The sequence below is a fragment of the Camelus ferus genome, chromosome 1 (assembly GCF_009834535.1).
Source record: "Camelus ferus isolate YT-003-E chromosome 1, BCGSAC_Cfer_1.0, whole genome shotgun sequence".
Taxonomy (NCBI): Eukaryota; Metazoa; Chordata; class Mammalia; order Artiodactyla; family Camelidae; genus Camelus; species Camelus ferus.
Window position 1 is genome coordinate 41,178,404 of NC_045696.1, and position 26,349 is coordinate 41,204,752.

A 26,349-nucleotide genomic window follows, 5' to 3' on the forward strand; every position below is an offset into this window, starting at 1 on the left:
TCGGGAAAACCGGAAGTGCCTGGTCACGCCCCGCGCATGCGTGCGTCCGTGGGGCTCGCACTTCCTACACTGTCATCCAGTGAGAAAGCAGGCATACAAGCCCCTGCAGGCCCTGGCGTCAGCCCTCCCGCTCTCCCCGCCGCTGCGCATGCGTTTTGGGTTGGCCTGCTTGCTGTGAGGCGGAGCGAAAGGACAGATTTTCTTCTTGTTCCCGCCCCTCTTCTTTCCCCACCTGCCACGTACTGGGCCCGAGCTCTCGCTAGGCTTGGTGGGTCCGTGCGATTGGCCGGGGCCCGCGCGAGCCTGCCAGCGAGGTGCGGCGGCCCCGGAGGGCAGTCGAGTGGGCCGGGACCGCAGCCTGCCCCCAACGCCCCAGAGCCCAGCGGCGGCGGCCTCGCGCAGGGGCGGCAGTGGCAGTCTCAGCAAACCGGTATGGCCGCTGGAGATGGGGGCGCGGCCGAACTCTCGGGCAAGGCGGGCCGGGAGACGTGGAAATGCTGGCAGGGCCTGGTTTCTAGCCGGCTCGCGCCGGGCGGGTGGGGGTCCCAGGGGCCGTGGGAAGGGGCTGGAGGCCAGGAGGAGGAAGGCCGGGCGGGGCCTCGCGTGGGGGAGGGGAGGCCAAGGATGGGGAGGGGAAGGAGTGGCCTGCTGGCCACCGTGGCAGCGTAGCTGGCCTGGGGTGGTGGGGGGTGCTCTAGGGGGTGTTTGGGCCAGCAGGTGCGCTTGCGCCGATTCGGCCTGTCTCCAAGGGGTCGGACTGCCCGAAGGAGGGGAGAGGGACTTTCAAAGGCCTGGGGTGGTGGAGCGCCTAACTCTCAGAGGGGCTTGGGAGGGTGAGAAGGGTGGAGAATGGCGCATATGGGAATAAGTCGTTTCGGGTCATTTAGGAGAAGCCTTGTTCCTTGGCTGTGTCAGTGCCTAACCAGACGTCGTCTGGAAGCCCAACCTGATTTGATAGTGGTGATGACAACTAACTTTTAAGAGTTTTCTTTGCCAGCCGTCTCAAATGAGATAAGTGGTCTCGTTTAATCATCACAAGGATCCTTCAAATTTAGATATTCCCATTTTGCATATAATGAAAGTGAAGCTTGGAGAAGTATTTGCCTAAGGTCACAGCTGGTGGTGAGAATGTTTACCATCTTGCTACACTGCCTCTGGTCAGACAGGATTTGAGGCTCCTTGCATTCTTTGAAATACTCAAGGGTTGATTTTGCTTAGGATTTCTTAAAGGAAATTCCTACTTCCTGGAGGTTCCTAAGCAGGCCTCTCTGAATTTGGGCAGGGCCCTAACCGCAGGGTTAGTGGGGCTGGAGGTTTGGCCACTGAACCTAGATCCTGGTCAAGAGGCAGGCTTTTTGTGGCCTTGTCATAAAACGAGGCCACGTGTTTTGTGGCCACGTCACTTTATTCTCTGATTCTGAGAACAGTGTTCCTGTTGGAAGGTTTCATAAGTTAGTGGCTGTGGCATTTCTGGACTTCAGAGGGCATGAGGCAAGGACAAGATGGAAGAAGAAAAAGAGTTCATGCCAGTTTCTGCCTTGTGACTGAAGTAGAGAAAAAGAGGACCTGGATTCTACTGTTACATAAAAAAATGTGGGGATGGGATATTCCCTGGAAGGGAAAATTTTGTGGTACCCTTATTTTTGTGAAACTTGTGTACGTGCCTTGCGGAGATGAGTGCACCAACTGGGGTCAACCTCAGGGAAGAAGCCCTGGTTCCTGGCTGCAGGGAGTTTACAGTCTATGGGAAACACCAACCAATACGTGAATTTGCAGGGAAACGTGACAGATACAAAGTAAAAGAGACTCGTGTTTCCAGATCTATTGGAACTAAGCGACAATCCCCTCACAATCAAAAAGATATACTATCAATTACATTCAGTGTTGGAAATTTGTCTTAATTAGGAGTATGTCGGTTGTAGGAGTCAACTTCTAGCCACGTAGAGAAGTTACAGTGTGAAGTTTTGACTGAGGAACTGACCTGATAGTTCAGCTTTCTTCTCTCAGCTTTCTTCTCTCAATCCCTTTATCAGAACTTTATTTGGCATTCATTTTTTGGTTAGGGAACAGAAACAAGCTTTTAAATACTTACTATATAGCCGGCACTATTAAATGCTTCTAAGAATAGGTAGCACTGTCCTGCTGAAGCTAATCCCCAGGCCTTAGCTATATTACTGCTGGTTTACACATCTGGTAGGTAAGAGAAGGTAACTTGATTTGTTGAAGTTCTTCATTCCTCTCAGGCTGCAAGGCAAGCAAGGTGGAATCTTTACCATCTTGCTGAATTATTATACTTCAGAGCTTGGCACATAGGTTTTCAGCAAGGGTTTCCCAAATGAAGAGGCACTGTTTAGCTGAAAGGTGAAGGAGTTGTATGGAGGTTTCAGTTAATCAGGGTCTTCTTGAGGAGTCCATTGTCAGGTAAAAAAAACTAAGTGTATTCTTATTTTATGTTGAGACCAGCTCAGCATCCAGATGGTGGAACACAATCCACTGTTCTGAATTGACCTCAGAGTGTGAGATTCATTGTTTAGTGTCCCATTTTAAGATGGGGCATTAAAGATTCATTCATTAATTTGTTCAGAGGATGGCAGGGGGATCTAGAGACATTCACATAAGGAGGAGTAGTTAATTGGAAGGACATAGGGCACTTACATGAAGAATATTAGGGCATTTATGTGTAATATTCATGAAATGAATTAGGATTCATGAAAACTTCAAGTATTTAAAGCGTTGATGTGTTGGGGGCCAGGTAGGGTGCTTTCACACACACACATACTCACACACAAAATGTGAAGAGTTAATGAAAACTAAATACAATGTTAATGAAATAACAAATTTCAGAGGAGGAAACAGAAAGCCACCAGCAGAAAAGCCGGTGTTGAAACCAGACTGTGGCCAGTACGAGATTGTAGGGTGCTTTAAATAATCTGAGAGCATTTGCTTGGGGCAGGAGGAGGAAAGACTTGATGATAGGGACATGCGCGGTAGTTACAGATAATGTACTCAGGAACATCTTGGTCTTGGGAAGAAGAGATAGGCTTTGAGAAGAATAAATATTAACATTAATTAAGCATAAGTGTATGCTCTGTTGTTACACTGTAATAGTTAAATTGCTGGAGACCTCAGACATTATTTTGAATTTTAGGATTACAAAGTTATTACAGGAGAATCACACTAAATAACATGAAATAAGATTAAAGTAAAACCCAAGAAGGGAAAATTCTGTAGCAAGTTAGTATTTAGTTCTCTCACATTGTCTTTTTTTCATTTTTTCTTTTTTGTTTGTGATAATTTAGTAAATGATTCAAATCAATGGCAGCACGCTTCCAACTGTGTAACACAAGTGACGCTAATTGACAGTGTGGGGTGGATGGATTCCCAAACTGCAGTAAAAAGTTAATAAACACTTGACAACTCAGCTTTCATATGTTGTGTCTTATTCTTAAAGTGTGCAGTCTAATCACACACACTCAGGTCTGGGGAGGAGTGCCTTGTGGAAGATGCAGAAACAGTAGTGGACAGTTTTATTAGAAAGCTCAGGAGGGTATCACTCACTTGTTCTTTGTCCTCAAGTTCCCAAAATAGAAAAATTAGAGAAAATACTCATGAGGTCTTTCTTACTTTAGCAGGAAAAATTTGAGACTATTTTAGTGTTACACTTGTGCTTTTCTCTCAGGGTTAGCATTTAATATATATAGGCTAATAGGGTTTGGAAGCCAGTATTTATTTCTCCCTTACATTTAACGATTATTGAATGATTAACTATGTGTTAGGCACTGTTCTAGGCTCTGAAAATACAGTGAATGAAACCATTTATTTCCCTACTTTCTAGTGGAAAAGACAATAAAAAATTAGTAGGTTTTTCATGTCTAGTAGTGATAAGTGCTTTGCAGAAAACTGAAGCAGGGTAAAAAAGTGACAGTGACACCATTTTAAGTTAGATGGTCAGGGAAAACCTCTGAGAAATAAACATTTGATCAGTGATCTGAATCATGTGAGTGGTGTGGAAAGGGCTTGAGATAAAGGGAGCATGAGTCCTGACAATGGACTCCTCAAGTGCAAAGCATTGAGTTGAGGAGGATGTAAAGTTTGAGTGTAGCAGGGTAACCAAGGAGAGCAGTGGTAAATGAGGTTAAATACTTGGCCAGGGGCCAGAGGTCAGATCATGACCTTGTTCTAGCTTTTACCAAGAGTGAGATGGAACTCTATTGGAAGACTCTGAAGTAGTGATACTAGATTTTATTTAACGGGATGACTCTGATATATTAAGAACAGATTAATAGCAGACAAAGGTAAAAAGCAGACAGACCTGTCAGGTGTCTTTTGCAGTAATCCACTAAAGGTGATGTGGCTTGGATTAAGTTGATAGAGGTGAAGGTACTAAAATAACTGGATTCTAGAGATACTTTAATGGTTGTGGCAACTAGATTTGTTGGTAATTTGATGGATTAAGGCCTCAGGAAAAGAGAGGAACTAAGTTTTTTTTAATCTTGAACAGCTTGGAAGGAACTGTCACTAACAGAGAAGACTACAGGAGACGCAGATTTTGAGGAGATGATCAGGAGTTTGTTCTAGACATGTGAAATTAGAAATGTAAATTAGATTAGCAGTTAAATGTGTAGGTAAAATAATAATATGCATAAAATAATGAAATTTACTTTCTTATGCACATAATAAAGTTACCTCCAGACCATTTTAACATGAATATGTTAACACTAGAAGAGTGGATCTCCTTTGAAGGCCAGAATTTCTTAGATTCTAACAGTACCTTTGCTTTACAACTTTTAAAATATGTTTTATGGCTATTTAATCATCAAAACCATTTTATCAGTCTTTCTCTAGAGTTATAATACATACAGAGCATCCTGGAGTCCACCATGAATGGACAATTGGATCTGAGTGGGAAGCTAATCATCAAAGCTCAGCTTGGAGAGGATATTCGACGAATTCCCATTCATAATGAAGATATTACTTATGATGAATTAGTGCTAATGATGCAGCGAGTCTTCAGAGGAAAACTGCTGAGTAATGATGAAGTTACAATAAAGTATAAAGATGAAGGTAAGAATGTAAAGTTAATTTTTAAAATCTAAGTATCATATGTGTTCTTTTGCCCATTTTTTATTGAACTCAGAATAAAAATTCTGGTAGTTGAATGCCACTTTCTTTTATTTAATGGATGTTCATGTAGTTAGTTACATCTTTAATACGTTAAAAATAGCTAAGTGATTTATTATTAGAAGGAGGTTTTAAATGATAGGACACTTTCTACATACTTTTAGAAGCCACTTTTTTTCTCTATGACTTGTGCAATTCTGGTTTCCTGTTTGCTTTGAAAACCAAACTTTCACTCATATTTCCCAAAGTGAAAGGGATATTAGTAGGTATTGAATGAGGAAGGATTTCACGGTCAGCTTAGTATGGGAAAGCTGGTTTACAAAAAGACAAGTGTATTTCTTTATTGCAGGAATTTTCAGAGCATGTATAGTATGCTGATGTACATTGTCAGTTTATGCAGTGTTCCCAGACACGTGTGACTACAAAACTATTTTTATGGAGGTGGATTCTACATGGCAAATGTTTCATCAGAGAGACAGTGAAATTATAGTAGTAGACTATCTTTATTTCTTTTTCTTTAAACCTGTCTTTGTTAATATCTCTCCTGAAATTATGCTTTGGGCAGTTACCAGTTTTTTTCTTACCACTGAATTTATTTCTAGTTTATTTCACCTTGATCTCAGTACTTAGCACTGCTACCCACACCATCCTTTTTAAAATACTCTTATCCCTTAATATCTCTGACACTGTGCTGTCTCAGTTTTCTTATCACTAATAGCTTCTTCTCTGTCTCTCTATGTGTATTGGCTTGAAGTAATGACAGCTGTTACAACAGAAATCTTAAAATCTCAGTGGTTTAACACTCAAGAGATTATTCAGGGACCTAGGTTGACAGAAGCTCTGATATCTTCAATGCATGGCTTACAAGCTCACCTTGAGCATTGACGTTCGGCAAGCAGATGGATGAAGACAGAGTGTAGAGGATCACATGGGAGATTGTACTCTCCGGGCCTTGAGATGGTGTCTGTCATTTCTGCTCATATCACATTGGCCAGACCCCAGTCACATAGCTGTGCTGAGGTGTCAGTGGGTTGGGAAATATCCCTGGTTGGACAGGCACTTTCCAACAACTTACACTGTGGAAGGGGAGTATAAATTGATAATCAGCTAAGCCAATCATTTAGCTACAAGTGTACTTTCTTTTTTGTAATGTATGATCTAATGTTACCCAAAACTAATTTTTGAGGGTCACCATGTTAAGGAACAAAAAAGGAGAGTGATTTTCTCCCTGTTTTCTTCCCTAGTAACCTTCATCTACTTACGAAACATTGACTTCAGTCTTTGACTTCCTGACGTGTGCCTTAATTTGATCGTTTTCTTCCTCCCTGACTTTACAACTCAAAATTTAACTGTTTCTGTTTTACCGAAGATTATTTGCTCTTAGCTAAAACTTGGCATATCTTAAACTGACCTCACTGTTTTACTGGCTTTCTCTTAACTCTTGTATTTGTGTTTAGGGCAAGGGTCAGCAAACTTGCTCTTTAAAAGATCAGAAAATAAATATTGTAGTATTGTGGGTCACATAAGGTTTCTGTCTCATCTTTTCTTTAGAACCTTTTAAAAATATAAAAACCATTCTTAGTTTGAAGTCCTATAAACAGGGATTTGTCCACTGCCGATTGGTTGCAGCTTGTGACCCCTAGCTTATGGTATCCTCATTGTTGAAACTTTGTCTTCCACATCTAGTTCCTGTGCTGAATTTGTTTTTCATCATGTTTTTAAGAGTTTTGAATTGTACAGATTTGTGTTCCATAAACTGTTGGGCACTAGGGTAGAGGGCTGGCTTAGGTATAAGTTCTTGCCATCAGAGATAATCTATTTCTGTTGTGGAATTCAGAAAAGAAAAAGACAGTTACAAAAAATTTCCCTCTTTTGCATATTTACTTAATTTTCTTAAAAATATGCTTATGAGTAGAATCCCTGAAGTTGAAAATAAGTTTGTTACAAGAAATGGGTCTGGTTATAAAAAGCTAAAAACAATAATAAAATCCTCAGTTACGGCTTTCATTGCCATCTTTATCCAAAATCAGTCTGCTTAATCAGTGTTAAAATTGATGTAGCTGAGCATTTTCGGGGCATCCTCTCAGCCTCCCCAGGACCAAACTCCACCCTCCACCCTCAGCTGTGTCTGTGAAGGTACCTCGCAGAAGCCCCTGACCAGCTCTATGTTGTTGCTGTTTTTCTGTTCTTTCTCTCTCTAGCAGTTTTTTTCCTAGCCCTTTGAAAGCTTTTGAACAGGCATTTGATATGCTAATTATAGTATTCTTTATCCTTGGGATCTAGGAGATTTCACAGTCTTGTGTAGATTAATGTTTTTTTCTGGGAGGAATTGGTAGTTTTCATTTTAGTATTAAAATGGTCAGGGACCTGAAAGAGTCTACCCACTTATTAGGGCAATTCTGCAAAAATTTGTTTTGCAACCTTTTTAGTCACTGCTTTATATGGTTTTCTTCCATTTGTGTCAGTGATGTTTTACTGTATTTAGAATTAAAATGTGAACCTTAAGAATCATTATTACTTTGCTTTCTGATAAATATATTTAAAATTTTCAGAATGGAAAATACTTCAGTCTAAACTGTAATCTCCTGGTGACTAGTAGATTTCTTAATTGCATAAATCTTAGCTATGTTTTGGTTCTTCTTATGAAGATATGATAAGTACTTTGCTGTAAAAGTAATAGGCAAAATTGATTTTAGTATCTTTTTAAGCAAATATGTCTTTCCTAGATCCTTTGATGTTTGTTTCAGGTATTTGTTATGCACTGTGATCTACGTTTTGTATTTTAATTGAACATATATCCTAGTTTACTACTGATGCAAGTCTGAAATTTTTTTTTTCAAATTTCAGATGGAGATCTTATAACAATTTTTGATAGTTCTGACCTTTCCTTTGCAATTCAGTGTAGTAGGATACTGAAACTGACATTATTTGGTAAGTGGGAAACTTCCTATCTAATAAATTTACTATTTTATTCATTGTATTTTTATTAAAAACTTTTCATCTTTTTTCTTTTAAAGCCTCAGAATTAAGTGATAACTTTTTCAGCTGTATCAGAACTGCAGGGTTAAAACTACCTTTATTAAGTTTAATTCTCTAAGACTATATAATTATCTTTTATGATGTAGTGTGCTTTTAGTTATTCTCATAGTTTCACATACAGGCCTGATGCATTTTACACATTATTTTTCAAGGAGCACTTAAAGATTATAGAGTTCTGATAAAAGAAATACACATATGACTCATTTTAATCTTTTAGATATTGTTTTGTTATAGATCTTGACAGATTTGCAAGGCAGAACTCTTAAGGGACAAGACAGAAATGATTGTAAAGTGGTAGCATGATTATGTGAAAAATAAAATATGGCCCCTTTTTGTGGTTATTTTGGCTAGCATTTGAAAAAAATTATGTGACACAGTTCCATGAAGTGTGATCATGGCCAATTGATTTAATTTGTATGTATTTCATCTCCATCTGGGAATGGTGAATATGAATCATTTTAAAATGCTAATTAAAAAAACTGGTAAATGTTTTTTTAAAAATAAAAACTATCTTTTTACAATATTGAATCTAAAATAATTAACACCATTGGCCAGCTATCAGGTGGATTAGATAAACTGAAAACCTTCCTTCCAGAAACACTGAGGACATGCTAGATAAACTATTTCAAATATATTTTTTGAATTATGTACCTGAGCTTGCTCAGGAGAGTAAGGAAAACGTCAGGAACTAAAAAAAAGGTCAGTAAAAACCAGGGCCTGAGAGTTGGGATGCTTTTGGTGGTGATGGTGAAGGTTTTGGTCTATATAATGTAAGGACTTGTCATTTATGACTATGTGGTGTAGGCCGTAAGTCCTAGACCCTCATTGGCTATGATCTCAAAAAAGAGTATCATGGAAGACAGATACCTCTGCATTGATACAGGAAGGTCAAGGAATTGACAAAGAAAACTCATATGCCCTAGGCTGTCAGGGGTTTACAAAGGCTCCCTTGAGGATTCATAACCATGGTCCTTAGGTGGGTTGGGTTTAAACTTAAACTATCTGCACAGTTTGGAAACTCCCAAGCCCAGATACTACCATAAAAAAATTAAAAGAAACAAAGGCAAAAAATCTCTGGGGTATATTTCTCAGTCCAGGTTGATAGGCTTCTCATAGATAAAATCCTATTGATGAATTTAGAGTTCAGAACTGGAAACAACTAAATAGTAGGATTAGATTTCTAAGAACTTCAGTCATTGAAAGTGATGATCTATAAAATGTGTTAAAAGTAATTAGACATAAAAGAAGAAATAAGAATATAAGAATAAGGCACTATGAAAAAATTAAACAGATTAAAAAGAACTTAAGGTAACTTTTGGCAATGAAAACTACAGTTATTGAAATTAAATACTAAGTGGAGAGGTAGAACAGCAGATGAGTCACAGCTGCAGAGGGCATTACTAAACTGGAAGGTAGTCTGAAGAAGTTACAGAAGAGAGCACAGAAATACAGAGAGAGAGAATTTGAGAATGAGAAAGCCCAGAATGTTTCCTTTAAGCCTTTAAAAAAAGAGAATAGGGTAAAGGAAATATTTGAGGAAGTAATGGCTAAAGAATTTTTTGGAATTATATAAAAGATGTAAACCATCAGTTTCAGGAGGCACAGTGAGTTCTGGTCAGGATAAGAAAAAATAAATCTCCACTGGATACATTGTCACGAAGCTGGAGAATATATAAGACAAAGAGATAATCTTAAAAGTAGCCTCAGCGAATAAGACTGATCACCTACAGAGCAATTAGACTGTTGTGGACTTCTTCGTAATAATTAGAAGCTAGAAGACAGTAGAAAAACATCTTCAACTGTTGAGAAAAGAAATAGGTAGAAAAGTAACATTCTGTAGTGTTAAACTTAAGGAAAAGGGGAACTAAAAACATTTTCAAACAGACTGAGAATTTACTACTCGTGGACCCTTGTTAAAAGAAGTTTTTAAAGTAGTTTATCAGCAAGAAGGAAATTAAGTCCAGAAGAATGTTGAAAGATGCAAGAAATTGAGCGAATAAACTGGTTAATGTGTGTAAATTTAAATAAACACTGATTTTTAAAAAATAATAGTTTTAGGAATATAAAAATAAGATGAGACAAAATTACTGAGCAATAATTACATGTAAGATAGGAGAGGATGGTAGGAATTAAAATCTTTTAAAGACCTGGATTGTTTGGAGGAGGATAGTAATTAACTGTAGATTTTTTAAATTGAAGTTTGTCTAAAATGTAAGAGTGATTATCAAAAGACTAGAAATAGCCTATAAAGGGGAAAGAAGGAAACAGGGTACTGACATGGTTCACTAGGTGGTGAGGAGGGAGGAAAAGAAGCAGAGAGGAAGCTTGATAAATAGAAAGCACAAAATATTAACTGTAGTACATGTAAACAGACTAAATATACAAGTTAAAAGACAGGCTTTTATTGGAGGTAAACAGTCTTGTTACATACTGATTATGAGACATTCTAAAAGTTTATTATGCAAGGTTTCAAAGTAAAGCGCTAGAAAAGTTTGTATACTAGACAAACTCAAAGCTAGTCAGTAATACAGACTCTTAAGTGAAAGTTTTATTAGTAATAGTCACTTCATGATAAAAAATAATTTCCTGGGAAGATAAACATTTATGAGTACTTCTGCATCATAGCCTTAGATTTTTTCCTCAAGAAAAAATTGATAGAAAAAGGGAAAATTCATAATCATTGGAGAGCTTTTAATACTCTTCTTTCCGAAACTGATTGATAAGGCAGGCTCAAAATAAGTAAGGATAGAGAAAATTTGAACAAATCAGGTATAGGCTTGATCTTGTGCATCTAGCAATCAGGAAGGGATTCAGTTTTTCTTTAGTGCATATGGACATTTATAAATGTTGACCATGCACTAGGTTTTCCAATGAGTCTCAATAAATATCAGAGAAGGAATACCCTAGAGATCTTACACTCTGGTCTCATTAGAAACCATTGGACAAAAAAGATAACCCAAACTCCCGTGGTTTTGTAGATAAAAATGTGCTATTAGATAACAAATCAAAGAAGAAGTCATAATGAGAATTAGAAATAATGACTAGTTCACATGACAGAGTTTTTAGAGTATGCTAAAGCGAAATACAAAAGGAACAGAGTAAGTCCAGGTAACTTGGAAGAAAATAATAAAGAACAGAAATGAACCAGAAGTTGGGGCATTGATAGGATCAGCAATTTTGAAAAGATACAGCTACCAAACCTCTATTAAGATTACTTTAAAAAGAAGGCACAAGTAAGTGATATTAGGAATGAAAAGGGGCATAACTTTGATATATTGCAATGAGGGAGAATGAACACCATGGAGAACAGTGGGATATCTCAGTAAAAAAAAATGAGTTAAAAAGGAATTTTCTTAGGGCTTGGGCTTGTGTTAGGTAATTCTAGATAAGGTTCAAGGGAGTGGGGCTTTGCTCCAGATTGGATGCTGTCTGGAAGTGGAAGTGGTCTATGATTATCTGACTAAATCTTGTCCAGAAGGTGGGAGTGAATTGAAGTTAAAGCTGCAATTGGTAAAACAGCAGAAATCATTCATATTAGCCAGGGATGTTTGGTCATTTTTGTGGTTTGTTCAGTGTCCTTGGTTTTGTCTAAGTTCTCACATGGTTAAGGACTAGCTTTCTTTTTTGTCTGGAGCTATCACAGTCCCAGAGTGATCTCTGATTGTTGGTGTTCTTTGTTTTTTATTTTTTTAAATTGACGTATAGTTGATATACTGTTGGTGTTCTTTGAAATTGTTCATGTTCAGCAAGAGAACACCATAACCTACCTGTGAGTGCCAGCTTCTAGCAACACTGAAGCCCAGTCTTACAGTACTAGGCCAGTTCCTAGCTATCAGGAGCTGCCTTTCTCCTTCTCAGGTGTTAGATAAAAACAATAGTACCCAGTAAAAGCCAATAATTAATTGATACAGGTAGATTATATTGAACTTCCTCATAACTATATAGGGAGTATGAAAAATCCTGGTGGATTGTCTTCTAAAAGCTTATATTGGTTGTTTGATGTTTAAAACATCTTTTTACAGTATGGAATGGATAGACAAGTTTATACTGTATTGCACAGGGAAATATATTCAATATCTTGTAGCTTACAGTGAAAAAGAATATGAAAATGAATATATATGTATTCATGTATGACTGAAGCATTGTACTGTACACCAGAAATTGACACAACATTGTAAACTGATTATACCTCAATAAAAAACAAACAAAAAGCCAAAAACCAAAAAACCCATCTTTTACAAAGAATATTCCTGAATCTTTATTTTCAAATAGATTTCCTTTTCTAATTTGGAATCTTAGGAATTTGTATATAGCTGTACTGACAATTCATAAAACATTTTAGTTTAATTTAATTTTTGAACTCATATCTTGAAGTTTGCATTCAGAGCCTTGTGTCTTTTTTTTTTTTTGAATTAATCTCAATGGTGACAGTCTGTTGCTGGATGAAGGATTCTTTTTTAGTCAGCTAACAGTCATTTGGACAAAAAATATAATTAAATGAGGGGTAATACTGCCTTTGTTTGAAAAAAAACACCAGTGATTATTTAATAATCTCTGACCTTGTAGCTTATGTCCTGCTTTTGAAGGACAGTGGTGATGTGGATTCGTGAATTCTGCATAATTTTTTTTAATAGGTTACTTTTTAGGTCAGTTATTTTAGGTAGCTAATTTTTCTTCTAGGGTCAGAAGTAGGCAAAAAGGCTAACAGACTTAACAGTCATATTGTACCTTTAATGAGGTGTTTTTGTATTGTTTCAAGACTATAAAAGAATTATGTGAAATAAAATGAGCTTTTGAAGGTATATAATTTCTATTAAAAATATTTTAAAGCTTTCTGTAATTTTAATTTATTTCACTGTATTTGAATTCTTCCAATAATATACCTTTTTTCTACCATTATGGGTCATAATCTGGTGTCAATAAAGACTGATGAATATTTCTTTTTTCCAAAAAGCAAATAATTAGCAATGAAGACTCCTTCCCTTAAAAAGTTATTTGAATGAAATCAGTAGGTATCTTGTTTAAGTTTGTTAAACTTTTTAAAGAAGTTATTTTAATTTTTCTTTATTGTGTATTTTTTCCTTATTCAAGAACATTTTCTAATTTTAAGAAAATTCATGCTTTTATTCCAGTTAATGGCCAACCAAGACCCCTTGAATCAAGTCAGGTGAAATACCTCCGTCGAGAACTGATAGAACTTCGCAATAAAGTGAATCGCTTATTGGATAGCTTGGAACCGCCTGGAGAGCCAGGACCGTCCACCAACATTCCTGAAAATGGTAGAGTGTGAATCCGTTTATTCTGATTTATTCTTCTTAAATCTTTTTGCAGATTTTTTTTTTTTTTTAACTCTTCTTCAGCAGGAGTGGGATGGCACCTCCAGTGTCACCGTTTCTTACTTACTACTTATGCCTCTGTGGTAATATTCTTATCTGTGTTCCCAAACCTGGAAGTTCATCAGGATTACTGGGAGGTTTTATTATACCAGTTCCTGAATCTCATCAGAGACCTACTAGAGGGCAGGGCCCGTGGATCCCACTGGTAAAGTGCTCTCTGAGTAATTCTCTTACAACTGGTCTTAGACACCTGGGTTTACAACATAGGTCAGTTTTCAAACCCCTTTGACTTGTGAACCTTTTTCAGTGTAATAGTTAAGGAACCTTAGGAATGGAAATCATTTCATGAATTTTATGTGATATATAAAGTAGTTTCAAGTAAAAGTAATTTTAGATTGATACAATCACATGGTGTATTATAAAGTTTATCTTAAGCAGTGTTCATAATATACAAAGAAAGTATATTGTCTTCCATTTTATAGATGACATGAACTATTTATAATGAGATAAAGCAAGGTTTCTTGACAGATTTGGAACTGAAATTAGTTTTGTGACCAAATATATTATAAAATGTAGACTAAAATTTAAGAATGGCTTGAAAGTAGATTTTAAAAAACTTGGCTTTCTTCAACTTTTAATATTCTTAGATGTTGCACATTAAAAATAAACTTTTTTTCTTACAGTTTTTGTGTTTTTGTGCAAACATGCATAAATTTATATGCCTAAAACTGTCCATATTGTGAAATAGTAATATTTTATAGAATCTGGATGACTGGAAATAAGGGGCTTATATAAGAAGATGATTTTGTGAAAAGTAGCATTGTGTAATCCCTTGCAGCCTTTAGATTATTTTATTTGTTGGCTCTGTTTAAATTTTGGAGTTTTGTTTAATTTAGTTATAAGTTAAATAAAGATACATTTTCCATAATTTCCCTCTCCCTCCAGCCATGTAGAATTTTGTTACGGGTAGATGCTTGATAAGTATTTATTGATGGATTAGTAATTTCTAGTTCCACCTCTTGATTTCAGAACATATTGGAAATTTGCTGAAATACTAAAATGAGATCTTCCTGTCTTCTTTATAGTGAAACCTTTTATATTTCAGGTCAAAGCAAATTGCCTTTTCTTTCCAATTTAAAGTCAAGGAATCTGAAAAAAAAACTTCAGAACATTTTTCTAGAAGAAATTATAGATGCTGATACAACAAATATATATATATATGCATGCATGTAATTTCATGGGGTTTAAGCATCTGTTTATAAAATCTAGATCAAAATTCAACAAGCAGTGCCAGTACTGTGCAGAAATGACTTACAATAACCTATGTCCTGCTCTAAGGAATAGATTTATAAGCTTTTTGGCTTTGGTGAAACCTTTTTGTTCACTTATTTCTTGCCACATACTGCTTTTATGAGTTTATTTCCATGTGTTCATATGTTTTATTTAGCCTCTCACCTATGTTAATATAAAGATGTTATAGTTGATTTCTTCTCTGCCTCTTGGAAATTATATCACATATTGTTTCTTTATGTGGCCATCCTTTTAGTCATTGTATGCTATCTGAATCATCTAATGAACTGAATAATACTGGATTTATTTTTATAGATGGTTGTAACTTGTTTTTTGTTTCCTCCCCTGTACTTAGTAAATCCCTTACCACTTGACCACCTACCTTTAATGAAACTTCCTAAGCTTCTAAGCTCTTAGAAGATACTCTAATTTAATACTCTTCTCAAGAAAAAAAAAGTATAAAATAAGCCCCCCAAAAGCTACATCAGAAACTGACAGTCTAGTTCACAAAACAAAACTACCAATCAGCTGTCAGTACTCTTTAGAACCATGTTGCTTGTCCTCATCCAGAAACATGTGGCTACCTGTGTTTTTCAGCGCTCTACCTCTGTAATGGTTCTTAGACAGTTGCTTTCTCTGTGAAGCAAATGATGTGTACACTACCCTAAATACCGAATTGACCTGTTACATTTGTTCTGCATTAGCTACAGGAGCAACCAGCGGGCTAGTGGACATGTATTTTGTTTCCTGATGGATTTATTTTGCAGTAAGTGGAAGGATGCATAGGTAGTGGAAGGTAGCAGTGGGAGGGGAAATAATCGTGAGATTGGTGTGATATGCTCTTGGGATATAGCCTTGGAATTAAGTGGAAGGAAATTGGTGAGGAAGATGGATGACTGGCAGACTTATTTTAAAGGAGTACTCAGAGCAGTTTCCTTCCAGAAATTTTGGAAATATTAATGTAATTGAGGAATGATAGGAATAAATGAGGGCTGCAAGCCATTGTGTGCTTATATTCCACTTATTACTTAGACTTTTTCACAAGATAAATTTTGTCTTGGCCACAGAGTTAGTCTAATAACTGATGTTCGTTTACTCGGTTGGTAAAAGAGAAGAATTGATTAATTGTTATTTGAGTAAATGGTTAGCAGTATTCTTCTTGTTTACTTGTTTATTTTGTTTCATTTTTAATATCTTTTTTTGTATCCTAAGTTCTTAAGTTCTTATTTGTAAAATGTAGGTTATTCTTGAACCCCTTTTCTTTCACTAGGCAGTAGTATAAATGCCTGTTTAGTACCTTAGCATCCTTAGGAGGAAAGCATGGTTTTAAATTTTCCTTGCTCATATGCTTAAAATTCTGTTTTTCAAAATATTTTGTCATGGGAAAATTAAAAAATATACAGAAGTAGGCATAATACCAAAATGAATCCCATGAACCCACACCCAACTTCAGCAGTTAATCAACTCATGGTATCATGTCATCTATACTCCCATACATCTCCACCCTTATCGTATTATTTTCAGCAAATCCCAGACGCATATTTTTCATCTGTAAAGATTTTAAAAAGTAACTTAATAAGTATTTTAAAGGAAGACATAGCAAATTAGTGATGGCATTAGATTTCCATGTACTTTAATAATGAACCATAGGCAAGTAGAAATAAAACATAAAAATCAATATCATAACTTTAGTTAAGCTTATCATTTTACAAAATAAAGCTTTAGTGCATAGTATGTATCTGATACTAGGATATATAACATAGGACTCCCCAAAAAAGGGCAAAATGTTTCTTTCTGTTTGTTAAGGAGCTCTTATTTTTTTTTCCTCATCTGATAATTCTTAGGGAAGGACATAAATAACAGCTTTTTCAAAAAATTTTATCTATCTTGCATTTTGTTTTGACCCTTTCTCCCCTGATTTAAAAAACAAAAATATAAAAATGTGTAAAGAGAAAGATAAAATTATCTATAATCCTCTATTTGGGGATACTGAACATTCCAGACTATTTGCACATACATATTTTCCTATCAGTATTTTTTTAGGCCTTACTCAGTATAGATAAAATGGAAACAAGTTTTTGCTTATTCCTTTTATAGATACTGTGGATGGTAGGGAAGAAAAGCCTGCTGCTTCTGACTCTTCTGGAAAACAGTCTACTCAGGTTATGGCAGCTTTTGATCCTTTAAAAAACCAAGATGAAATCAATAAAAATGTCATGTCAGCGTTTGGCTTAACAGATGATCAGGTTTCAGGTAAGTTAGTTCCTTCCTCCCATCCTTTATTCCCTCTCTCCTTCCTTCTCTCCCTTTCCTTTTTTTCTTCTTTCATAGAAGAAAACTTGGATATGGTGAAGTGCACAAATCTTAAGGGTTCAGCTCAGTAAGCGTTTACATGTGTAAAACACCAACTAGATCAAGATGTAGTTGATTCCTGGCACCCTGGATAGCCTTCTCATGCCCTCTCCCAATCAATAGAACTCTTTCCTTTAAAGAATAACTTCTGTTTGGTTCAGGTAAATTTTATTGAAAGTAAAATTCAGAGGGTTTATTATTTTTTAAATCTGAACCATTTTATAATCTTATTTCAGATTTGTTGCAGGATTTAAATTATATTTGATGTCTTTTTCTCTCTTCTGATCTTAAATTAGGGAAATTTAAATGTAGATTTCTGGTTAAATTGTTTGTGTAGAAAGTCCTTTTATATGAGTATTTTTAACCTTAAAATAGTATCTGTACTGTGCTGCTTTTTTATTTTTTGGCCATCATTTCTTCAGCATTTTTCCTGCTTTCTCTCTTTTGGGATTCCTATTACACATACATTGGACAGCTTAATATTGTCCCATAGGTCTCTGAGGTTCATTTTCTTCACTCATTTCTCTCTTTTTTAGACTGAATGATTTTTATTGAATTCACTTGAAGTTCACTGATTTTTTTCCTTCCATTTCCAAGCCTGCTTTTGAACCTTCCTAGTGACTTCTTGACCTCAATTTTTGTGCTTCAGCTCAAGAATTTCCATTTGGTTCTTTTTGTAGTTAATTTTTTTTTTCTGTTGAGATTCCTTACCTTTTCATTTATTAAGATTGTATTTCCCTTTTACTTCACTTTAAGGTACTTTTGTTTAATTCTTTAAAGGTATTTATAAAGCTGCTTTGAAACGTTTGCTGCATCTGACATCTGGGCCTGTTTGATGCCTGTCTCCTTTGCCTGCCTTCTTCCCTTGAGTATGGATCACATTTTCTTCTTTCTTTGCTTATCTGATAGTGTTTGATTGAAAACTGTACTTTGTGGTTCAGATATTGTAGGAACTTGGGATTCTTCAGTCTAACAGTCTTCCAGCTGAGCTATTTCAGCAGTGATGACTTGGGATTCTTTTAGGTTCTTGTGAGGATTTTTTGTTATTGTTGCTCTAGCAGGGAGTTAACTTGTATTCACTCAGACTACCCCTTCTTTCTCCCCATGGGGTACAGCAGCTGATAGCAGCTGATATCTCTGCTCAGTCCCTTCAGCTCTAGGTGCTATTTTTATTTTGTTTTATTTTTTGTTCTCTTTTCTGTTGGAGGTTACTCTCCCCTTTCCTAACTCCATGGCCAGTTGGGGATTTTAGGCTGAGCATATATTCAGATTTCAGGTCTCATTCCTTCAAGTAGCTCTTTTACTCTTAAGAATTTTCACCTCAAATTTCTAGTTGGTTGGCCAGCTGTGAAGTTAACCCTGTGGCTCTCTGCTGTTGGAACTGCAGAGATCAGGGTTTGCAAGTTCTTACCGTTGTAATTCGATTGGGGTGAACTCTTGTCTGGTTTCTGCCAACACTGACTTCCAGTAATTTCAAATAACTGTTTTCTTCTATTTGGGAGTTAAACCCTTCCACAAGTAGTTTACTTTGCCATTATCAGTAACTGGAAAGATAGGGTTTTATCTGTTAATTTTCTTTTTCTTTGAGACTTTTATGGGGTTATTTATTAAGGAGAGTTATGTAAAATTCTGAAAAAGACAAATACTTGTATCTAATGTATGTTCTTGGCAAAAGAAGACATCAGGCAAGTGTTACATCTGAAAAACACATTTTTAGAGCAACTGAAATATGAGTTAATATTAAAGCTTCTTAATATTTAAGATGTCAAGATATGCCAGATGGAGGAGTGAAGAGTTATGTATGAGGTCAGGCTTAAAAATTTGGTTAGAATATAGTATAGACCAGACTAATATGAATAATATTGACGTTTTATTTGAAGGCCGTTTTTCTGGTAGCTTTGTATGTTGCATTGAAGTAAGAAAAGCTGTACACATAGAAAATTCCAGGATACTTTTTACTTATTCAGGTTGGATATGGTGGAAAAGCTTGGCTGCAAGAGTGATTGTGGACATGGAGTGGAGGGATGAAGTGTTAAAAACACAGGATGAGCAACATTAACTAATAACTTACATACAAGGAGAAAGGAGAAGTCAAATAATTCTTTTTAGGAAAATAACTTTGTCTTATATGTGTCATCCTTAAGAGGGATGTGTGTGTGTGTTTGTCTGCGTATTTATAAATATCAGTAAAGTAGTGGTACACAGGAGCAGCGTCCATTTTACTCTGGTAGTCATCAGTTTCTCTTGCATTACCACTGCTGTTATCCTAGTTTGGGATTCTCATCAGTATCTGGACTATCAGTTCCCAACTGTGCGCCTCCGGCAGTGCTAAATTCTGGGCTACACCAGGCACAGAGGACAGAGATTTGCCCTCGGGGAAATTGGTCTGCTAGTAATTGAAAGTACTTCGGTGGAGCTTTCTAAGTGGTCATTACTTTCATAAGCTCTTGCTGTATTACCACTTTTTTTCATATTTTTTAAAATTGAGGTATAGTTGATGTACAATATTATATGTTTCAGGTGTGTAACACAGAGATTGACAATTTTTCAAGGCTATAGTCCATTTATAGTTATAAACTAGGGCTCTATTCTCTGTGCTGTACAGTATATCCTTGTAGCTTATATATTTCATACATAGTTTGTACCCCTTAATCCCCTACCCCTTTCTTGCCGCTTTCCCTGTGTAGTCTCTTTTACAAGCGCTTGCTAAAAGTACTTGGTAACTCATCCTTACAGTAAGCATACGAAGTTGGAATTAGTATTTCTTTTGTACAGATGAGGAAACTGAGCCACAGAAAGAGATTAAGTAACATGCCCAGAGTTACACAGCTACTAAGTGGCAGCACTGGGATTCGAACCTAGGCAGAGTGTGGCTCTAAAACTTGTGTTTTTAACCACTCTTCTGTTATTGCCCAAATAAAAAGAACTTAAAGAAGCTGTCTGCAGAATATCTTTTTTAACTTCACTCCATTTACTTCTTTGTTCATTATTTTGGAAGAATTTTGAGTGTTCCATGTGTGAGAGAGCTAGGCCTTGTGTGGCAGATGGAAAGAACCAGAAAAGAGCCTGGCTAAAAGAGCTCCTGGCCTAAGAGGGAAGGTGGGACCTGATCAGAAAAGCAGAGTAGGAGTTGGTAAGGGTCATAATAGAAGTATACTCCATAGAAGCTCACGAGTGGAAAAAAGTATTTATGGGTGAAGAAGGCTTACCAGAAGTGGGAGTTTTAACTGGGTTTTAAGGAATGTTACATTTAGATATATGAAAGTGGGACAGTGGAGGGAACAGTGATAGATGAGATGGAGGCAGAAGAATGTTAGATACATCATTGGAGGAATAGGGAATAGGTTAGTTTAGATGAAGGGGGCATATGAGAAGAGGAATTGTGAGGGCTTGGACCCTTAAATACCAAACTAGAGGGCTGAACTGAATTTCTGGGCAGTGGAGACCCACTGAAGAATGAAATGACAGTTTTGGTTGGTCTAAAAATTAGGTGGCATAAAGTAGAAGATACTGGTATGGCAGAGTTGAGTTTTGGTTTTTGCAGGAGTTTAGGACTCAGGAATGTAGCACCCCACACTGCAGGGAAGGGTTTCCAGTTGTATCTTTGGATTCTTAAGAGACTGGAGCAAAGGGAAAAAAAAAGTATATACACCAATATAAGAGGCTGTATTTGTGCTTATGCTTATTCTACAGTACTTTTATTTTTAGTGTCTTAACCAAATTTATTAATTGGGCTTGTTGGGGAAAGGTCTTGTATTAGAAACTGAACTGACTTTTCATGACCATCCAGGGCCACCCAGTGCTCCTGCAGAAGACCGTTCAGGAACTCCCGACAGCATTGCTTCCTCCTCTTCCGCAGCTCACCCGCCAGGAGTTCAGCCACAGCAGCCACCATATACAGGAGCTCAGACTCAAGCAGGTCAGAGTGAAGGTAAAATAGAACTTAGAGTTTGTGTGTGGTTGTTGCTAATGATGAAAAGCTTACACAGGCGTTCATGCCATGAGCCCGGTTGTGAAAAGTTTTGATTTACTGACATAGTTTGGGGTTAAAAAAACCAAATAGAACAATATGTCAGGTATGCTTCCAGTTATTAAGGAAAAAAAAAACTAACAAAGTGTTCATATGAATATTAATACAGGGTGAATGATCAGGAAGGATTCATACCAGTCACTAGTTAGTGGTGACCATGAGGGCAGAAGTGACCCATTGAGGTCACACTTTATTTTGTAATCTACTTAGGTGCAATTTTATTTCCTTCTCCCTTCCTCTCTTGCAACTGCGTATCATTTTTGTGATTTAAAATGACTTGAAGAATAGAGGTAAAGCATAACTTTAGTTAAGTAGTGTTTTGAAAAGATAAATAGCCCTTTATATTTTTGTGCAGTTAGCAATATATCTTTTGGGGAAAAAGCAATGTATTTTAAATCAAAGTTTTCCTCTCTAAATGGTACATCCTTGGATGAGCAGTTCAGTCTCTGGGTTTTGATACCCTCCCACTGTAAATTTTAAATTGGACTAAACCCGTGGTTTTAAAAGAATGTCTTTAGTCCTGAATGACATAGAACTTGAAAGCTCAGTATTTAACAGGTAAAGGGGTCATTGCCAGGGTTGAAGGGGATTGAGGGGCCACATAGCTCAGGACAGCAAGCATGAGGTGCCTCACTGAAACCCTTGGAAGCTTTGTAGAATGTGGCTGCATGGTTACTGATCTAGGGTTCCTTCCAGATGTTGAAGAGTTATTTCTTTGAATTGCCCATGCATGGTAGGACTTTTAAAAACACACATTCTACTTTAAAACAAACACCAGATGGTGCTCTATTTGTATAAAGGGGCCAGGTGGTGGTATGATGTATTTTCAGCACCAAAAGCAAGTTTTTCAACACCGTAAGTGACTGAGTTTATCAATCACATTAAAACAAACAAACAATCTGTAGCCTAAAATGCACCAAGCACTTTTTTTTAATTGAAGTATAGTCAGCTTACAATGTTGTGTTAATTTCTGGTGTACAGCACAATACTTCAGTCATACAGGAACCTACCTATATTTGTTTTCATAGTCTTTTTAACCATAAATTACCACAAGATATTGAATATAGTTCCCTGTGCTATACAGTATGAACTTGTTTTGTTTTTTTAACCAAGCACTTTTGTAGTAGAGTCCCAATTATCCTGTGGCCTTACTTTTAGAGTTGTCCCATTGGGTGCATGCTAGTCATCTGGACTAGCAGGTGGCAGTTTGCTGATGTATGAGTGGTTCTGGGAAGAATTTCTTACTGCTTAAGCCTTTTTTCAACCGCCTGTAGTCTTTCCTTTGTACCAGGTTGCAACTGCCAAAACTGGAACAAGCTAGAATTGAAGCAGATGTGTCTGAAACAGGGAGGCAAAAGCAGAGTGCCAGAGATATGATGGGAGTTTAATGGCTGTATCAGGTGAACTAACATTTCTTAAAAAAAAAAAAAAAAAAAGTCCCATTTGAAGCAGTGCATCCTGTTGTAGGATGGAAGTTGGAAGGGTAATTGTACCAAATAATGTTTTCTGTTCACTTATAAAGGAATGGGATTTAAGGCTGTACTAACAATATCTCAAATTATTCTATTAGGGATTTGTTTAAATGGCAAATTTATTTTCAAATAGGTAAAATTCTAAAAATATGAAAGGATATACAGTGCAAATTTGAAAATTCTCCCACTTCTGACTCTAGCAACCAAGTTCCATTTTCTGGAGACATCAGATTAAGACCATATGATATGAATGGATTCCTTTAGGGTGGCATTAATTGTATACCTTATAAAATGTTACTTTTTTTAGTTTACATTAAAACTTACAACATAAAAAATTATAAAGTTATTATAATGGGACATTAATCAATAGATTAGCATTCTAGAGGTGAATCTCTAGATTAGTGCTGTCCAAAAGAAATACAGTGGAAGCCACATGTAATTTAAAATTTTCTATTAGCCACATTAAAAAAAAGTTTCTAAAAAAAGGTAAAATTAATTTTCATTATACATTTTATTTAATCCACTCTATCCAGTGTATCAACACGTAATCGTTATTAAAAAGTTAATGTTTTATATTGTTTTTCATACTGCTTATTGGAGATCTGGGGTATGACACTGATTTGAAACACAGCGTATCACAGTTAAGACTAGCCCCGGCTCAGGTGCTTATCAGTAGCCATGTGTGGCCAGTGTCGATTGTACTGGGTGGCACAGCTCTAGGTTAGTGTAGCAGTTATTTATACGTTCCCAACATGAATTATAGACTACTTTAATGAATACTTTATGATGTGTGATGTGTAGTGAGTCCCTGACAGCACCAGTTAGTTAGATCAACTGCTCATCATAATTTGAGCAGAATAATCAACAAAAAAATCTATTACGTATAATTGATTAACATAGCAATCTCTTAGATGTGAAATAATCTAAAAGTAAATAATTCTCGGTTCTTAAATTCGATAAAAGGGACATCGGATTTGTACATTTTTTTTTCAAGAATTTTAATCTTAATATGTGTTGTTCAGTTAAAAGGATCAACAAAATGTTAAGCATCATGAATAGAAATAAAATGGACAGTATTATCTTTTTCAGATAAAGTGAGTGCCTCTGTTACTGGAAAGCCACATGCAGTTGAGTGGTTGCCAAAAACATAGATAAGTGGTGAGGATACAGAGAAGAGCGCTAAAAATCATCAAAGACCAGGAAGTATTGCTCTTTGACAAACTAAAAAGGTGGAAAGGATATAATTAAAATCTATAAAATCATGTGGTAATATAATGATAAGCTGAGTAGACTTTTAAAGTAGCTTTTATTATGTAAATTTTGAAACGTATGTAAAAGTAGAGCTAGAATAATCAACTCTTCATGTTTCCATCACGTGGCTTCAACACTTACCGGTATTTTCGCATTCGTTTTTACCTACTACTCCCTCTGCTACTTTTCACTCGATGATTTCAGTGTGCCTGTCTAGATGATAACCTTTTCTTTTTAGCAATACCACCATGTCATTATCACACGCAACAAAATTAGGTGATTCTTAAAGTCAACACATACATACATATTTGAACTTCCCTACTTGTCTCTTGATTACCTTATTACAGTCAGTGGCTTGTTCAAATCAGGAGTCTAACAGGGTTCACTTTCCCATTTGTGTGTCTTAAGATTTTCTTTTTTCTATAGCTGTCAACCCTGCATGTTTTTAAAGTCAAAACTACGTATATTCATCATCTACGGCTATGTAACAATTTATCCCAAAACATAGATGCTTAAAACATTTATTATCTTACAGTTTGAGAGTTAGGGATGTGGGAGCAGCTTAGCTTGGTGGTTTTAGGTCAGGGTCTCTTATGAAGTTGCAGTCACCTGAAGCTTAACCTGAGCTGAAGGATCCACTTCTAAGAGGACTCCCTCACACGGTTGTTGCAGGAGGCTTCAGTTCCTCACCACGTGGACGTCATAGGCTGCTTGGATGACCTCATGACGTGGCAGCTCCCACCACAACGAATGATCAAGAGAGAGTAATAGTGGGTGGCTGTCTTTCACAGCCTGTCCTCAGAAATGTCACTGTCATGTGTGCAGTATTCTAATGGTATATAGGTCAGCACTATTCAGTGTGAGGGGACTATACGAGAGAATGGACACTCACGTGTTTATTGCTTATTTTTGTGTTGTGGAGTTAATCTTTGTTAATTTCTGAAAAAATGTAAAGGATACCAGCCCCTTGTCATATGCTCTATCTGTGCAGGAGTCACTGAGGGTAATCATGGAGGCTGGCTGCCAGTCCGTGTAACAAAGTGCAGTCCCAGAAGGCTCACCATTACTCTTTGCTTCGTCCCATTCTCATTCTCCCCTTAGAAAATGTTTTTTATGACTCTAACCTTTTTCTACCATTGATTCTTTCTAAATATAATACACAAAACATAGCTTTTATATATATATACTTTATATAATATATATATACACACACACATACTTTTTCTTCCAATCATAGCTTACTCTAAACTGTGTTGGCATCTTGCTTTTTCACTTAATAGATCCTGTAGCTGTCTCTTTCTTCAAATATACTAAGTTGTTCCTCCTTTTTTACCACTAAGCACATACTTCATAATTAAGTTTCACAATATTGTGACAATACTGTGACTGAGTCCCGTTTTAGACTTGAGTGAAGTGTGTTTACAATAAATAAAAGGAATACTTTGTAGAGAGAGTAAACGTCTGAAACTCTTAACTCCAGGGATGGTGTTTTCACAATGAATTTGAAGCAGAGTAAGAGAAAAATAGAACCTGCACTTGCTTTAAGAATAGCTGTCCCCTGTCTTTTTTTTTTAGGAAAACAATTAGGCTTTTTTGAGTGAGAGTTCCTTAGAATCATTGCTGGCAGCTGTCTACTATATGGAGGTTAATCTCAGGCTTTCCGATGATACCAAAGTTAATATTTACATAAATGAGATAACGTGTACAGAACTCCTTTTAAACTAATGCTCTAGGGTTTTATGCCTGCGTTCCGGGGATGGCTCTTACTAGCTGTGATGTATTAATTCCAGGTGAGTTGCTTAATCTTTCTGTATCTGAAATAGGGATTGCTAATGAGGTTGACTTTTTAACTGGAAAATAGTTAAGCAAATTTTATTTCTATCATAAAAAGCATACAGCTGCTTGCTGGGAAATAAGCTGGCTATAAATACAGGCATAGCTCATTTAGTGCTGCAGTACGTCGGGCTGAGCAGCCGGCCCGGTAGCGTGGGTTCTGTCCCTGGATCTCAGCCTGTGAGCACTGCTCCTCAGTTGGAATGGCGCTGGGTAATGCACTGACTTTTTTTCACTAGTTGTCTTTTTCTGCCCATAAGTATGCTATTTACCCATAGTCTTCTGACTAACAGCAGGTAAGTTTGAATATTTTTTAAAGAATTAGCAACATTTAATTATTTTAAACATTTAAATACTAGCTAGATTTTTTAAAAAATTTAAATATTTGCTAGATATTACAACGCAAGTTTTATTGCTACTCTAGGCATTAGATCTGGCTAAATCCACTGTTAGAACAACTGTAAAGTAGTAGACATGATAAAGACATGAACCAATAAATCCTTGCTTGCTTGGAAATCACCTGTAATAGCAGTATCTATCTAAAAGGTTTCTCCATAGAAACTATGGTCTGCTGACCCCAAGTAAGACTTCCATTTCTAAGAACTCATCACCAGGGTTAAACACG

At 36.6% G+C, this 26,349-nt stretch overlaps 1 protein-coding gene across 4 annotated transcripts in view; it reads left to right on the forward strand.

Moving 5' to 3' along the window:
• Positions 1 to 206: 206 nt before the first annotated feature.
• TFG (trafficking from ER to golgi regulator) overlaps positions 207 to 26,349 on the forward strand; it is a 31,269-nt gene continuing 5,126 nt past the window's right edge. The window contains exons 1-6 of one of the 4 annotated variants that reach the window (XM_032477899.1): positions 207 to 430; positions 4,835 to 5,064; positions 7,969 to 8,052; positions 13,293 to 13,439; positions 16,884 to 17,039; positions 20,929 to 21,069. In XM_032477899.1, the coding sequence (XP_032333790.1) occupies positions 4,881 to 5,064; positions 7,969 to 8,052; positions 13,293 to 13,439; positions 16,884 to 17,039; positions 20,929 to 21,069 (712 nt within the window). In that variant the 5' untranslated portion in view covers positions 207 to 430; positions 4,835 to 4,880. The remainder of the gene's footprint in view (positions 431 to 4,834; positions 5,065 to 7,968; positions 8,053 to 13,292; positions 13,440 to 16,883; positions 17,040 to 20,928; positions 21,070 to 26,349) is intronic. The other 3 variants (XM_032477911.1, XM_032477905.1, XM_032477897.1) reach the window with 3 other exon arrangements.